Source organism: Mercenaria mercenaria, chromosome 4, assembly GCF_021730395.1.
Source record: "Mercenaria mercenaria strain notata chromosome 4, MADL_Memer_1, whole genome shotgun sequence".
Classification (NCBI taxonomy): Eukaryota; Metazoa; Mollusca; class Bivalvia; order Venerida; family Veneridae; genus Mercenaria; species Mercenaria mercenaria.
In genome coordinates this window covers 62351678-62366634 of record NC_069364.1, presented here as the reverse complement: position 1 = coordinate 62366634, position 14957 = coordinate 62351678, and the positions used below count along the sequence as shown (strand labels likewise).

At 35.1% G+C, this 14957-nt stretch overlaps 1 protein-coding gene across 2 annotated transcripts in view; it reads left to right on the top strand.

Moving 5' to 3' along the window:
• Window positions 1-14371, top strand: part of LOC123551917 (tuftelin-interacting protein 11-like) — a 41306-nt gene extending 26935 nt beyond the window's left edge. For both annotated transcript variants that reach the window (XM_053541474.1, XM_053541475.1), the window contains exons 11-17: window positions 105-289; window positions 2115-2311; window positions 3263-3481; window positions 4864-5070; window positions 12551-12714; window positions 13609-13671; window positions 13943-14371. In XM_053541474.1, the coding sequence (XP_053397449.1) occupies window positions 105-289; window positions 2115-2311; window positions 3263-3481; window positions 4864-5070; window positions 12551-12714; window positions 13609-13671; window positions 13943-14119 (1212 nt within the window). In that variant the 3' untranslated portion in view covers window positions 14120-14371. The remainder of the gene's footprint in view (window positions 1-104; window positions 290-2114; window positions 2312-3262; window positions 3482-4863; window positions 5071-12550; window positions 12715-13608; window positions 13672-13942) is intronic.
• Window positions 14372-14957: the final 586 nt, after the last annotated feature.

The following is a 14957-nucleotide window of genomic DNA, read 5'->3' as shown; positions in this document are numbered from 1 at the left end:
CCAAGTTTATTGCAAAAGTTATGAAGTAAATATATGCTTGAATTTTGTGTGACTGTGTATAAACTTTAAGTGTGCTAGTTTTATGATACTTTCATACTTTTTAGATGAGAGAACACTTCAAGAACTGGAATCCCCTGGCAGACAAGGAGTACGGACTGTCAGTGATTAAAGAATGGCAGTATATTTTGGGAGATCCGAACCATGTATATGTCAAGGATCAGAACAATATGGATGTGTACCAGAGACTGATCTGGGATATATGGCTTCCTCATGTCAGAACTGCTATACTGTATGTTTTACTTTAATTCTTTCTCATTTTTAGCTCACCAGAGCATAAAGTGCTTCGGGATTAGCTATTTTGATCACTTATCTTCCCTGGTTCATCGTCCCTCCTGACCCTTTCTCTAAACCACATGTCCTTTGAGACTATTTAATGGAAGTTGATGAAACATGGCCAGGATGTTCATAGGATTGGTGTCTCTCAAAGTTATTCCAATGCTTCTGCTTGGTTTCACATTTGGGCTGCCAGAACTAAAAATAGAAAACTCTTCAAACAACATTTGAAACCGCTGGTCTGATTTTTTAAAAATAATTTTACACAGATGTTCCTTAATATATATATCACTACCATGATTTTTCTGAGTATTTCAGTTCGTCAAAAACAATGGCTTTATTTCAGGGTCTTAGTGATAAAAGTTTTCAACATTTTTATACGCCTGAAGGGACGTATTATGTTATGACGCTGGTGTCCGTCTGTCCGTCCCTCTGTCCGTTAGCAATTTCATGTCTGCTCTGTAACTCTTGAACCCCTTGAAGGATTTCAAGGAAACTTAACACAAATGTTCACCACACCGAGACGATGTGCAGAGCGCATGATTTGGATGTCTCGCTTCAAGGTCAAGGTCACACTTAGGAGTCAAAGGTCATATCAGTTTGTTTCGTGTCCGCTCTGTGACGCTTGAACCTCTTGAAGGATTTCAAAGAAACTTGACATAAATGTTCACCACACCAAGACGACGTGCAGAGCACATGTTCCCGATGACTTGCTTCAAAGTCAAGGTCACACTTAGGGGTCAAAAGTTATATCAGTTTGTTTCGTGTCCGCTCTGTAACTCTTGAACTCCTTGAAGGATTTCAAAGAAAACTTTACACAAATGTTCACCACACCGTGACGATGTGCAGAGCGCATGTTTTGGATGTCTCGCTTCAAGGTCAAGGTCACACTTAGGGGTCAAAAGTCATATCAGTTTGTTTCGTGTCCCCTCTGTAACTCTTGAACTGCTGGAAGGATTTCAAAGAAACTTGGCAGAAATGTTCACCACATTGTAACGATGTGCAGAGCGCATGTTCCGGATGACTCACTTCAAGGTCAAGGTCACACTTAAGGGTCAAAGGTCATATATGACTTTGTTTTGTGTATATTGCTCTGCATTGCAGTGCTCTTGTTTTTATCTGGCAGATCTCTTTTTTGTACTTACAATAATTTTTTTTTAATTACTTCCCTTTTATGTTACTATAAATAGCTTATTTTGAAACTTTTTTATTATTGGCCGTAGGGAAAAACCAAGACCACTTTTCTGTGGTAGAACATGGATGGTACCTCCAGTTTTAAGGTGTATTTTTACATACCTGTACCTGATAAGGATTTTTTTATAGGCTTTGAGTATTTTTTTTTGTGGACTTAGATTTGTTTTTTGAAGTTTTCCTTTTGTTGTTCCAGTCCTTTGGGGCCACAACAGTCAAGTTCTTAAAATTTTGCTCCCATCCTATGATGTAAGCCTTTGGGCGTATATTGCCCCGCTTGGCGGTGCTCTTGTTTAATCACTGTACAAAGTCTGCTTCATGTAAAAAAACAGTGCCTGTATGCAGGTATCATTCAGAGAGGTGCCATTGTGACCCCATTAAATCTTTAACCTGAAACCTCATGGATGAGCACATTACATATTAACCACTAGACAATCACTCTGGTTTCTGCTTCACAGTTTAAAAGTATGAATGAACAAAAAGATTCATTATTTATTGTTTTGTTGTGGATTTTATTGTAAGAAAACAAACATGGTAAAACATAGTTGATTAAAACAGAAAGTTCACTTTGGTCAAATTGATGGTTGCAGGAAATGGAGTTGCAGACAATGTGATCCAGTGATAGAGTTGTTGGAGACATGGATGCCATTGTTACCAACTTGGGTGATGGAGAACATACTAGACCAGCTTGTGTTACCACGGTTGATGCAGGAGGTCGAAAACTGGAACCCACTCACAGACACCATGCCTATACATGCCTGGCTACACCCTTGGTTACCTCTCATGGGTAAGTTTTGATTGAAATTTATGTTGGCTACAAAATACGTCTTTTATGTAGCCAGGATTCCTTTCTTTTCTCAGGGACTTCCATAAAATCTAAAAATATGTTTTCTTTACCAAATATGGATTGATTAAAATCTTTAAGACACTTATTTTTGTTGTAACATACTCATTCTGTTGTGAAGTTTAGCTTGATCAGATTCAGATTTTTAGCTTGACTATATTCTACTTACCCTGGTGTTGGTGTCAGCGTCAGACGTTGGGTAAAGTGTTGCATGCAAGTACATATAGCAATCATTTAAAGGCATATAGCTTTGAAACTTATTTTTTATCTTTTTCTAGGTCAATAACCTACCTTACAGGGTCAAGTTCCATAACTCTGATATGTAGTTTTGGCAAATTATGCCCCCTTTTGGACTTGAAAAATTTGCCAAAAAATTACTATCTCCAAAACTAATGCAGATATTGGTTTGAAACTTCACATGTGTCTTCAGGATTATAAAATTAGATGATAGCATCCAGTCCCATAGCTCTGACATGTAATTTGGCCAAATTATGCCCCCTTTTGGACTTAGAAAATCCTGGTTAAAGTTTTGCATGCAAGTTACTGTCTCAAAAACTAATGCAAATTTTGAATTGAAACTTCACATGTTTCTTCGGGTTTATAAAACTAGGTCATAGCATCAAGTCCCATAACTCTGACATGTATTTTCCAAAATTATGTCCCCTTTTGAACTTAAAACTTCTAGTTAAAGTTTTGCATGCAAGTTACTCCAAAACTAATGCAGATACTGGATTGAAACACTATAGATATTTTAGCATTTAAGGTAAAATTCCTGCTTCTGGGACAACAGTTCGAATAGTCGAGCATTGGCTTTTACAGACAGCTCTTGTTATTAAATAAAATAATGATCAATGCAGAGTTGTTAGCATGCTGACTGTGTTAATTGTTTTACAGGAGATAAACTTGAGCCACTCTATGCCCCTATCAGACACAAACTGGGAAATGCTCTCACAAACTGGCATCCTTCAGACAGTTCAGCCAAGGTGATCTTGAAGCCGTGGCAGGGTGTATTCCGAGAGGGTCACATGGAGGTGTTCCTGAGGAAAAACATCTTACCTAAACTAGAAATGTGTCTGCAGGAGTTCCCTATCAACCCACATCAACAAACTCTTGGTAAGGTTAATGACAAACAGAAGCTATTAAAATAATATCTTTTCATATTGAATTTATTAAACAGAGTTAAATGATATAATAAAATATGCCTTCTTGACATTACACAGGATCATTATTATTTCATACTGCATGGATTACCTTAGTTTATGTACTGTGACGTAATTGGCCGGGCCAAAATCGGTGAGGCATGGTCACAGGATATGACAGATGAGTGGGGGGGGGGTGGGATTTAGCAACAGATTAAATGCAGAAAGGCACGTTTTTAAGGGCAGCATGGTGGCAGTTAAAAGGGCAGGGCGAGGTGCATCGCTATAGAAATACCATTTATTTCTGTTTATTCTGCGGGTCGAGGCTTTCGCGCAGAAATAAATTCTGCACATTTAAACTATCGGCAGAATTTTTTGATGCAGAAATAAACTTTGATATTTCGCTTAATATAATGACCCGTTGCCTTTATCTCACAAGTTTTTCGTCTGCTATCAAGTTATTCACACCGTATCGATTGTGGTTGATTGCTTTTGTTATTGTATCAATCTATTTTCCATGAATGAATGGTTACCGTTTCGGGCATGTAATCTTTACAAGTGTATATCACAAAACACGCTAGGTTTATGAAAAGTTTGACAAACGTTATATAAATTTGGGAAAATAATATATATGTTGTATATATTTGTAAATAATCGTATTTTTTTCTACCAGCAGTGTTACATTTTATGAAAATGTCTTTAAAAATGAATTACCGGTACTAGACCTACAGTATTTATTTTTAACTCTGAATTCTGATCATGCACGCTAATGAAAAGAAATCAGATTTAAACATAAATCGGCTGCGCCAACTTCACTGTCCTAGATTCCGACCTAGATAATGCCACCAAGACATAACTGACGAGAATGATATGCATTTGAGTTGTTAATTATGATGTTGTAAATGCGGTAGCTATTTCCCATGCACAGAATTTACTTCTGGTTTATGCAAACCGCAAAAATGAATTCCTGCTTTTATCAAAGGTTGCAGAAATAAAAAACGCAGAAATAAGCTAGGCCCATTTTAGGGCAAAACCGCAGAATTTTTTGCCCGCAGAATTAACCCGCTATACGGTATTTACCATGTCTTAAGTTCCTTGTGTTTTGCCATATTGTTTCCTAGTTTACCTCCTGGACAATGTTTCTGTTGTATTCACTTTTGTCTGTCATTTTAACTTTTCAGTTGGTAAACATTTTTGAAAATTCGAGCACGCCATCTTCTGACAGCTCTTGTCTTCAATTGTAATCGAACTTCCTGTTGAATATCATGATATGACAGCTGACTATTTAAACTTAGAAAATAACCACTTTTTTATTCGTATTTGAAAAATAAAAATTTGTTAAATTCTTTTTTCCAGAACCCTTGCATTGGGTGTTAGCCTGGACAGAATTGATATCACTACGCTACATGGTTCCATTATTTGAGAAGTGTTTCTTTTCTCGCTGGCTACAAGTGCTCTGTACCTGGCTTGGCAACATGCCAAACTACGACGAGGTAACCAAGTGGTACCTGGGCTGGAAATCAGTGTTCACAGAGCAGTACCTCACACATCCTGTCATTAAAGGTTGATTTTTTCAACAAACAAAATGCTTAAAAAATGCTCACTTAAGTAGCATGATTAATTGTTGTTTGACTCATTGAATAAAAAATATGCAACAGTTTTTCAGTTAGGGTAGTTCTGGTAGTAACTGCATAACGCCATTTATCTGAATAACGTAGAAAATCACTGGACCCGGGATACAGAAACAAAAATCATTGTATGACTTTATGGCAGCCTTTGTGAAATTTGTTAAAACAGCAACATTACAATCTTTAGAGATAAAATATGAAATTGAAATAAGTTAAACATGTTTAACAATTCCAAATAATGTTCAAATGTTAATAAGATGGGCTTTCATGAGCAAACCGCAGTTCCAAATCTCAAAATCACACTTAGGGGCTAAAGGTTATTAGTCCTCTACCAGTGGAACACCGGAGGACTTTAGGAATGCCCTCCATCTGTCCAACCGCCTGCAAATCTGGATCCTGCAATTACTCAAAAAGTATAGAGGCTAGGTTAATTAAATTTGGTATGTGAATAGAGGGCAGTATGTAGATTATGCACGTACTTAATGCTTATAGGTCATAGGTCTAGCTCAATATTTAAGGTCAAGTAAAAATGGTTTCTGCTCTATAACTTTTATATGCATTGATGTATTAGCTTAGTGTTAAACACAAACATTCCCCATGATGAGACAATATGTCAACACATGATCTATGCTTGTCGCTTAAAGGTCAAGGTCACTGTTAAAGGTCAAGTAAAAAAAAATTTCCACCCCATAACTTTTATATGCATTGAAGGATTTTCTTACCACTACCAGTAAATGTTCCTTATGACCAGACAGTATGTTGCATATAATATGACCCATGCTTGATTGTCAAAGGTCAAGGTCACTACTGAAATTAAAGTAAAAATAGTTTTTGTTCCTTGGCTTCAAAATGCTGTGAAGCATTTTTATATACACTCGCACACACGTTCCAAATAATCAGATGATGTGTTACTTGTGTTGCTTGCATGACCTTTGCCTATCAGTCAGAGGATGAAGTTGCCTTTGAAGGTCATGTATAAAGCTTTTCTGCTCCATAACTTCTAATTGCATTGAAAGATTTTTTTATTACTACACAGAAATGTTCCCCATGATTAAACTATGTGTCATGCACATGAGCCATGGTTGTCAGTCAAAGGTCAAGGTCACTATTGAAGGTCAAGTTAAATTGTTTCTGTTCCATAACTTTTATGTGCATTGATGAATTATCTTAATACTGCATACAAATGTTCCCCATGATGAGACAATGTGCAGGCTGTCTAGCGTCCCTAAAATTCCTACTTTTTCCTATTTTTTTCAATTTGGCTAAAATTCCTATTTTTTTAAAAAAATCAAAGGAAATTCCTAAAAAGGCCCTGTTTTTTCACAAAGATTCCTAATTTTTTTAACTTTTTTGCAATGATCAAAAAGAGAAAATGTTTTAAATGTTGTTTAAAAGTTCTAATTCAGAAAAAAACAGTTTAGCACAGTTCAAAGCAGTTTACCAGTGGATCCATGTGTTCAGCTTGTTATTGGTTGTGACTAGATGACAGAGATAGGATTTCTGAAGGTAAATTGTGATACTTGAAAGATCTATTTCCCAGTGAAGATTATCTGAGGGATATTTAGTGCTCCTTCACTGGAAGTGTAGCATACACATAGTGCAGAAGTAATACCTAGTTAATAGGTGTATATAGGTGTAGACATAATAAAAAATCAGGTCAAATTCTGATTATTTACTTGGCCTGTTCTTCATAATTATGTAATATGTGATCACAGTTCAGATTTATTCTTTATACATGTATGTATTGTTTGCAAGCTATACAAGTTTCTAGTCAAATATGTAACTGATGCCCATCAACATTTTTATTAGAATATTAGATGTATATTTTTCCCACTGCAATTTTTTGAGCTGTCAATGCTTCAAATTAACAAATTGTTTATTGTGGAATGTGATAGCTGAAAAGGGTGAAGAGGAGACCATTCTTGAGATTTTTCTCACAATCATGCACTGATGTCAACAAATGTATGGCTTGGAAACAGTTTTTGTAAATTTGCTAATTTAATGACCTGTGCTAGTTTAATTTGTATTTTCTAAGGCCATTTCTTTTTAATAAATTGGTTTACAAAACCGGCAAGTGTTATTTTCCGAAAAGTAGAAAAAAAATAAAATTGCAATTTCACTTTTTTTTAAAAACGTATTTTCCCGACCGAACCGAATGTGGGACGAAACGAAAAAAAAAAAGAATGTTTTTAAGTTCGAATCGACATTTATGACTGAATACACTATCTTGGACACATAATGCATACAACGATAAAAGCCGAGGTATTGTAGACTGGTTTTCATATCGGTAACATGATTCATAAATTTCGATTAAAAACACCTAAAGCAGTCATACACCATTAGGCCGGTCATATTACCACATATTTTGTCAAAAGGTTAAACAAATTCCAACATGAAATGTTTTTATTGTTTTATAATCTTTAAACATTAGAGCATTTTAGAAAAAAAGTCCTCAAAAAAAATCCCATTGGAAAATCTTAAAAAATGAGATTATAAAGGGCACCCTCTTTGCAATTCGATGATTCAGACGAATCAAGAGGTTCATTCATTAGGTAACATACATTAGTTTAAACCTATACATTGGTTTATTTCTTCACTCAGAGGCATTGGTTATATGAAATATCACATAAATTAAAGCTGATACTAAGCTTTGTTGTGACATTTACTAATAAATGCATTAATTTACACTATAGATTTACCCCAACCATCAATTTTATTTGTGTTGGATTTACCGCGTTTTTAAACAGTATTTCAGTTATGTATCGGCAGGCAATTGACCTAACCAGTGTTCCTGGATTCTTTACCTGTGCAAACCTGTTATCATCAAGTAACTATCAACTTCCCCACATGAATCAGAGGTAGAGGATGAATGATTTCAGACACAATGTCTTTTATCAAATTGTCATGGAGAACATACGGCCCGCCAAGGATCCAACTCACGACCCCGCGATCCGTAGATCGGTGCTCTTCCCAATGAGCTAAGCGGGCGGGTCCATCCTTCAATAAAATGTGAATGCAATATCTTTAAACTATTTCCTTGAAACTCGCACTAAATGTAATAAATATTATAATAACAACAGTATATTAAGAAACTTTAAGGAAAAGAATCCCAGATCAACAGTGACTGTATTATAGTATATATAGAACAGGTCACTACAGTAAAATGTTAAAACTGTTTTAAATCAATACTAAACTACAATTTTATAAAGTTAGTATGTTGTTCTTAGTAATAAGACATGTTTCTTTAAAACATGTTAACTGTAATTCAGGAGTTCGAAAAACTTTTCATTGCTCTCTCAAGATTATGAAAGTCAGTTAAGTGTTAATGTCATGACATCTACAGCCATCCCAGTAGAGCAACCTCTGTGCCAAGGAACAAGTTTATCACCACGTCTGTACAATCCAAGTCAAGAGGGTTTGTTTCCTTTCCAATCCATGTCTCTACTTTAATGGCAGTGCTCTCTAAAATTATGAAACTTTGCAGTTGCCTCTGTAGGAGTTAAGCTCTGTATCTTTACTACCGATGTGCTTGTTGCCTTCGTAATGAATTTTCTATACCTCAATGTGTTTAATGTTTCATTTGTTTTACCTTTGAACAAACATAATTATGAATGATACACTACCAGCTGTTTCAATGTCATCATGTTAAGAGTGTTTATTTACAAAGCTGCATGGGATCATTTAATAATTTAAGCTATTTGCTCACTTTCAGTGTTTTCAAAATAATGCATGGTTTTCAAAAATGCCTCTTTAGATGATTCTTTTGTTGGTCTACCTTTACTACGTTTTACAGTATTTTGAGGTGTTTGATGTTGAGTTGGAACTTGACATCCTGTTCTGAAATGCATGCTACACTTTTGATGATATCTTGCACCAACTGCTGTTAGATCATATACGGATTAGAGTCAACAGAAGACTTCGCTTCCAATTTTTCTTTATATTTGACTGAAATTTGGAAGTCATCATATGCCTTTTTGTCATTTTGTTTGGCATATGTACCACAGAACAGGCATTTGAAATGAAAAGAAGTCAGATGAATGTGTCCGTTTCGCTACGTTATAGAGGTACCGTTTGCATCTCCAAGTAGATTCGGGTGGCAGTAATTTTTCTACACTCATAGCACACAACTTTCTCAGGTCTAACATACATTTGTTCTCCTGCAATTTTATAAAAAGAGTAATAAACATAACGGTCAACTGATTTGACATTAAGATTAATAGGCGAGTAATATATAATCTATATTTATAAAAGGGTTGACACAAATAGACTCATTTTGGTCCCTTTTATAATTCATTCTTTTATGTACAAATATCAAAGATGTTTAGGTTTCAAAGGAGGAGATACAATGACACACAAGTATTGTGTAATGTTTTGATACAATAATACAGTGAAAAACCAGATGGCGATTTGAAAATACCTTTCTTTCAATACAGATACACTACACAATTGAATATTGAAATTAAAGATAAGCCAGGAAAAAGCATAAACTACAGAAATGCATGAATATAATATTAGAGTACCTTTATTCCTGGCTGAAGAAATTAACTATCTACACATCTTTTCACCCAATGTTGCTATTTTACGTTCGTCTTTCATGTCGCAAATAACACAAAGAAAGATTAGTGTTAAACTGTAAGATGTATCAACAAATTTTCACAAGAAAATTATATGCATTGGTATTGAAGTATTTAAAACAATTTTGTAAAAATCAAATGTTACAAATCCAAATAGCAAGGGTTTTACCTCATGATGAAATCCAGTAAACACCAGACAAATAGTATAGCAACACTTTGAACAGTAAAAAAACTTGTTTCTTCTAGTAGCACATATGCCACAGACAGCATAACGCAATCATAAATTTTGATCTGATATAACAAGATTGATTCTATAACAATGACATATAAAATAGTCAGTATTTTTGAAAGAAATATACTTCTACTACTTAGATATACAAAATGGATGCATTTAATTTCGTTTCTACAAAGTTAATTTTAAACATCTTTTTTTACGACACAAACACGCTTCCGTATATCTATTTTCCATGCATAACCCATGTGCCTGATTTAACTTTACTAGACCTTTTTCAGAATAATCTACCGTTGACAATTCTAATACTGCTAACACTTACATTTCATACTGGTCTGTGTATTAGTACATGTTTTGAATAAAACACTTTGTCGTAGTGAACTTCGCGGAAACCCATAAAAATCAAACAGCCTTGATAACTATATAATTTAATATTGCATTCACGTAGTAACAGACATTTGACAGACTTCAGTCAATAAATATTTTTACTTACCATACACGATTCACTTGACAATAACCAGTATTCTTCGAACAGAGTGTGTTTTCAAAACAACTTGACAGCGAACTGCGATGTTTACTTCTTACCGGAAGTAGAGAAAAAATAGCACACGGTGCATGATAACGGACACTGGAAAATACTTTTTCCCCCAATAAATATGATGTGATATCTCAGTATCCTGTAGTGGTATTTTTGAGGACTTTTTTTCTGTGTGTTATCTTGTGTATCTATACTCATTCCATGCTAAATATCTCATGTTGGATTTAGTTTGACCATATGTTTCATTATAACCGGCCTACATGGCAGCCCCCACGATGAGTGCGTGTTTTTTTGAGCTGACTTTTTGGGGTGCATTGTCTATTAAATCTGGACAAAACAAGTTTTTTTTGCGTGCCGACATTAGCGAACTAATAGGTACGGCTATCAGTCGGGTGATTCCAGACAACCTAATCGTTCGGGGAATCACAGCTAGCAGGACGAATAGTCTTGGACATTCAATGATATTAAAATGTTGGTATGTTTGAATTTTTATAATAACAGGAATGACAAGTAAATGGAAAGGATATTTAATGTTTTATTTATTCCTCTGATTTAAGTCAATTAATACAGAAAATATTGGTTTTCACACGCATGGTGGGCAAAAGTCTTTTTTTTTTTTGGTTTTTTTTTTTTTTTTCGACCTACCAGTGGACATTTTTCCAAAAAAATCTTGTGAACCAAAAAATAAAAAAGTAGTGGCCTAAGTATATCAGGTACCTGATGTCCATGCTGAATGTTGTAAAACTATGTATTTGTTGGTAATAAGTGTGTTATAATTTCTGTACAAATTAATCATAGTTATGAGTTTGTTGAACACTTGTCTTAGTTCACTCTCAATTTGTGTACTCTGATATGCACTGTTGCTGGCAATACACTGTACTCCAGTTGACAGCATTTCTTACCTTTTGGCATTGTTTCTTGTTTAAAAAATTAAAGAATAAAAAAATATGGTGTGGATTGTGATGGCTATAAGGGGAGAAGAGGAGGCCATAATAAAACTCTTCACAGTCCGACGTAGTAAGTGTATAGCTAGTGACACTGTGCTCTTTTTAATGTGTACTTTTAGTCAGAGTAGTTAATTCTCATTTCTGTTTATTTCCAGGATACAGCCAACAATAGCTGAAAACAGTGGAAAGCTGGTAGACGTCTTTTCTGTAAATAAAGCACTATTTGTGAGTTACTTTTATGTCAATCACATAAAGGTAAGCACATTACATGGTCTTTAAAGTCCATATTTTAATTTGAAAATTCCTAAATTTAGCCCTAAAATTTCCTTAAAATTGTACCAAATTCCTAATTTTAGCCCTATTTTTTTGTACAAATTGCCCTAAAATTAGCCCTAATTTTTTGTCAGGGTATGCTAGACAGCCTGAATGTGTTGTGTACATGATCTATGCTTGTAGGTCAAGGTCACTATTGAAATTTAAGTAAAAACAGTTTTTGTTTCTTAGCTCCTAAATGCCTTGAAGCATTTTTAGTCCCCTACCGATGGAGCACTGGAGGGGCATATAGGAATGCCCACCATCCATCTGTCTTTTCATCCTGTCCTTCCGCAAATCTGGATCCAGTAATTACTCAAACAGTATCTGTTGCCAACAACCACAAGGGATGAACAATAACAAAGTTTTCCTCTGGTAGTGGGCTTCTGTATTGCCACTGCAACACTTGTATAGGCTTTGACATGCCAGGAGCAATCAATTTTACTGGCAAAAAAATATTTGCCTCAGTGAGACAGGTTATTAAATGCAAGCATCAGGTCCCTAACTCAAAGGTCAAGGTCATACTTGGGAAACAGAGGTCATGTAAGATCTTATCTATATATTTATATTTCCCTTGATAAAGTAGATGTGCCATAGCACACAGTGCCCTATCTCAAAGGTCAAGGTCACACTAAGGGATCAAAGGTCATATTAGATCTTGTCAGTGCTGTTACTTTGACTTGCATGAAGCTGCTTTTTTTAACTGGGCAAAAGGTTTGAGTCACTTGGGCAGTATGTCCACAAATAACGGGCTGCACATTGTTGCTCTTTGGGCACCAACATTCTAGTAATGTCTGGTTATTTTTTTACAGAGATGTTTACGAAGGCTCTTGATATGATGAATCGTGCAGTGTCTGGCCATTTCCAACCAGGCGTGAAGGAAAATATGGCGTATTTCACTCACACAGAACGAAGAAATATAGCAGAACCAAATACATCACGATCCAGTTCTCCATCTGTAGGGGGACCACTAGAGGTAAATATTAGCTATGGTTTGAATAGATAAGAAACTACTCTTCCTAGATTTTTTCTGTGAATTTTGAATTATTTCAGTAAAGTAAATGATTCTGATTCTCTGTTTTATCTCACTATAAAGATTGTGTTAGTAAGTTATAATTATGTCATATGGGACATCTGATTATATGGCATTGGTCGTTTGTCAGTCTGTCTGTTTGTCTGTTAGCAGTTTAGTTTTTGCTCTTAAAATTCGTAATGCATTGACCTGTTTTCCCCAGATTTGGCAGGCATATTCCTCATATATGGCGGTGGACATTGATAACTTTTAGCCAAAGGTCAAGGTCACAGTGACTGTTAGTGTTTCTGTTCAGTAGCTTGAGATTTTTTGTTCAGATGTCAAGGTTTAAGTGATTGTTAGTGCAAAACCATTTTTGCTCATTATCTTGAGAACGCCTTGACCTACAATCCTCAACTTTGGCAGGCAAAGTGGGCATGGGTTACACATAACCCATATTGATTTTGAGGTCAAAGGTGAAGGTCACAGTGAGAGCAAAAAGCACATTCACCATAGATCTTTCTCGATTTTGAAGTTTGTTAGTGGAAGGTCATGGTCACTGTTATGTGAAGTGGTCAGATGGAGGTATTATATGATGGTTTCTGTCTGTTAGCAGTTTAGTTTCTGCTCAGTAACTTCAGGATGCTATTTAACCTATAATCCTCAAGCTTGATAGGAACATTGCTCAGCTCTACAAATTGGTGCTCTTGTTGACTGTTTTCTGACAAGTGTTTCTAATTGGACTGAATGTATATTGCTTGTAAATCTGTTGTACAGACAGCGTCACTTTAATTTACCTTTAACATAACTTGGATTTATATAGCTGTCTTATTTATACTACATTTTATATATTTGCAGCCAAGTTTAAAAAGTACATCATCAACTTACCCAGCCAGTTTCAGGGAACTTGTTGAAAGAAAGGTAACATAACCAATTTATTACTCCAACAAAAACAAATTATTGTTTAATTGAATATTAAACATGATACACAGTTACAAAGCGTGTGTCAATACAGCTTTACATTAATCTGAAAAAAATTCCAAGCTTGATAATTATCTTGTACATCTGATTCTTAGGTTTGAAAACAATTTTCAGATAATCAAAACTTAAATTAAGCAGACTACAGGTTCAAGTAGGTGATTTTCAAGTTGGGCACAAGTTTATCATAGCTGTATAACATTTTAATTTTCAGGCTGAAGAGAACAACCTTGTATTTATCCCAATTCCTGGGAAGACACATGAAGCCAAACAAGTGTACCGGTGTGGGAGAGTGAGCATGTATTTTGACCGGAGTGTGGTGTTTATGATGGATGAAAGCAACCAGTTTATTCCTGTCTCTTTACAGAAGTTAATTGAAACAGCGAAATGAAATAAATAAGCTTTGTTTGTTTGGTGATAGTAATACATTAACTCATGTTGTGTTTAAAAAAGGAAGCAAACTGTGAAAGTTAGAGCATAGAGAAAAAATATGTAAATTGTAACTGTTAGAAGAATTTCATACAGATGTTTTTAAATGGATTTATGTTGCTTCAGAACTTCCATTTCAGAGTGTCTCACAATAAGTATTAAGCAATTGTCCTCTGTTACTGACATATGATCAATAAAACATTTTTCAAATCTTTTTGGGTGCTTACTTATTTGCAACGATACATTCCTACATGTCAGGATCCTGAGGAAACATACATGCCATATTTCTGAAATTGATCAACTTTGATGTGCAGAAATCAGTGAGGCGTGACTAAAAAGGCTCAACTTAGACGTTTATTTCAAAATGAAAGAAACCATTACTGTTTATAGTAAAGTATATAATAGGTTGAAATATTTGATGCTAATGTTGTTTAAAATCAATAGTAACCACAGAAGACATAGTCCAAATTTTTGGAAGTCATTTCCACTCTAGCTGATTGAAGGCGGCTATAATTTGCTTACTTCTACATAAAAATTGATGTGACATTCATTTTCTCAGTTACACTGTTTTCCATGCAATGGTTTTGATACAAAATTCTTAAGAAACCAGAACTGTAAAGCGACATATGCCCCAAAAGTAGGCTTTGACAAAAGCTTGATCAAAGGAGAGCTGTAAAATCGATACAGAATATGTGTAGACTTTATAACTGACTGAATTGCACCTTAAAGCTAAGTTGACATTCCTTATTGACTGTCTGGTATAACTGCACAAGTCCTGTAAGTTACCGACTGCAATATTG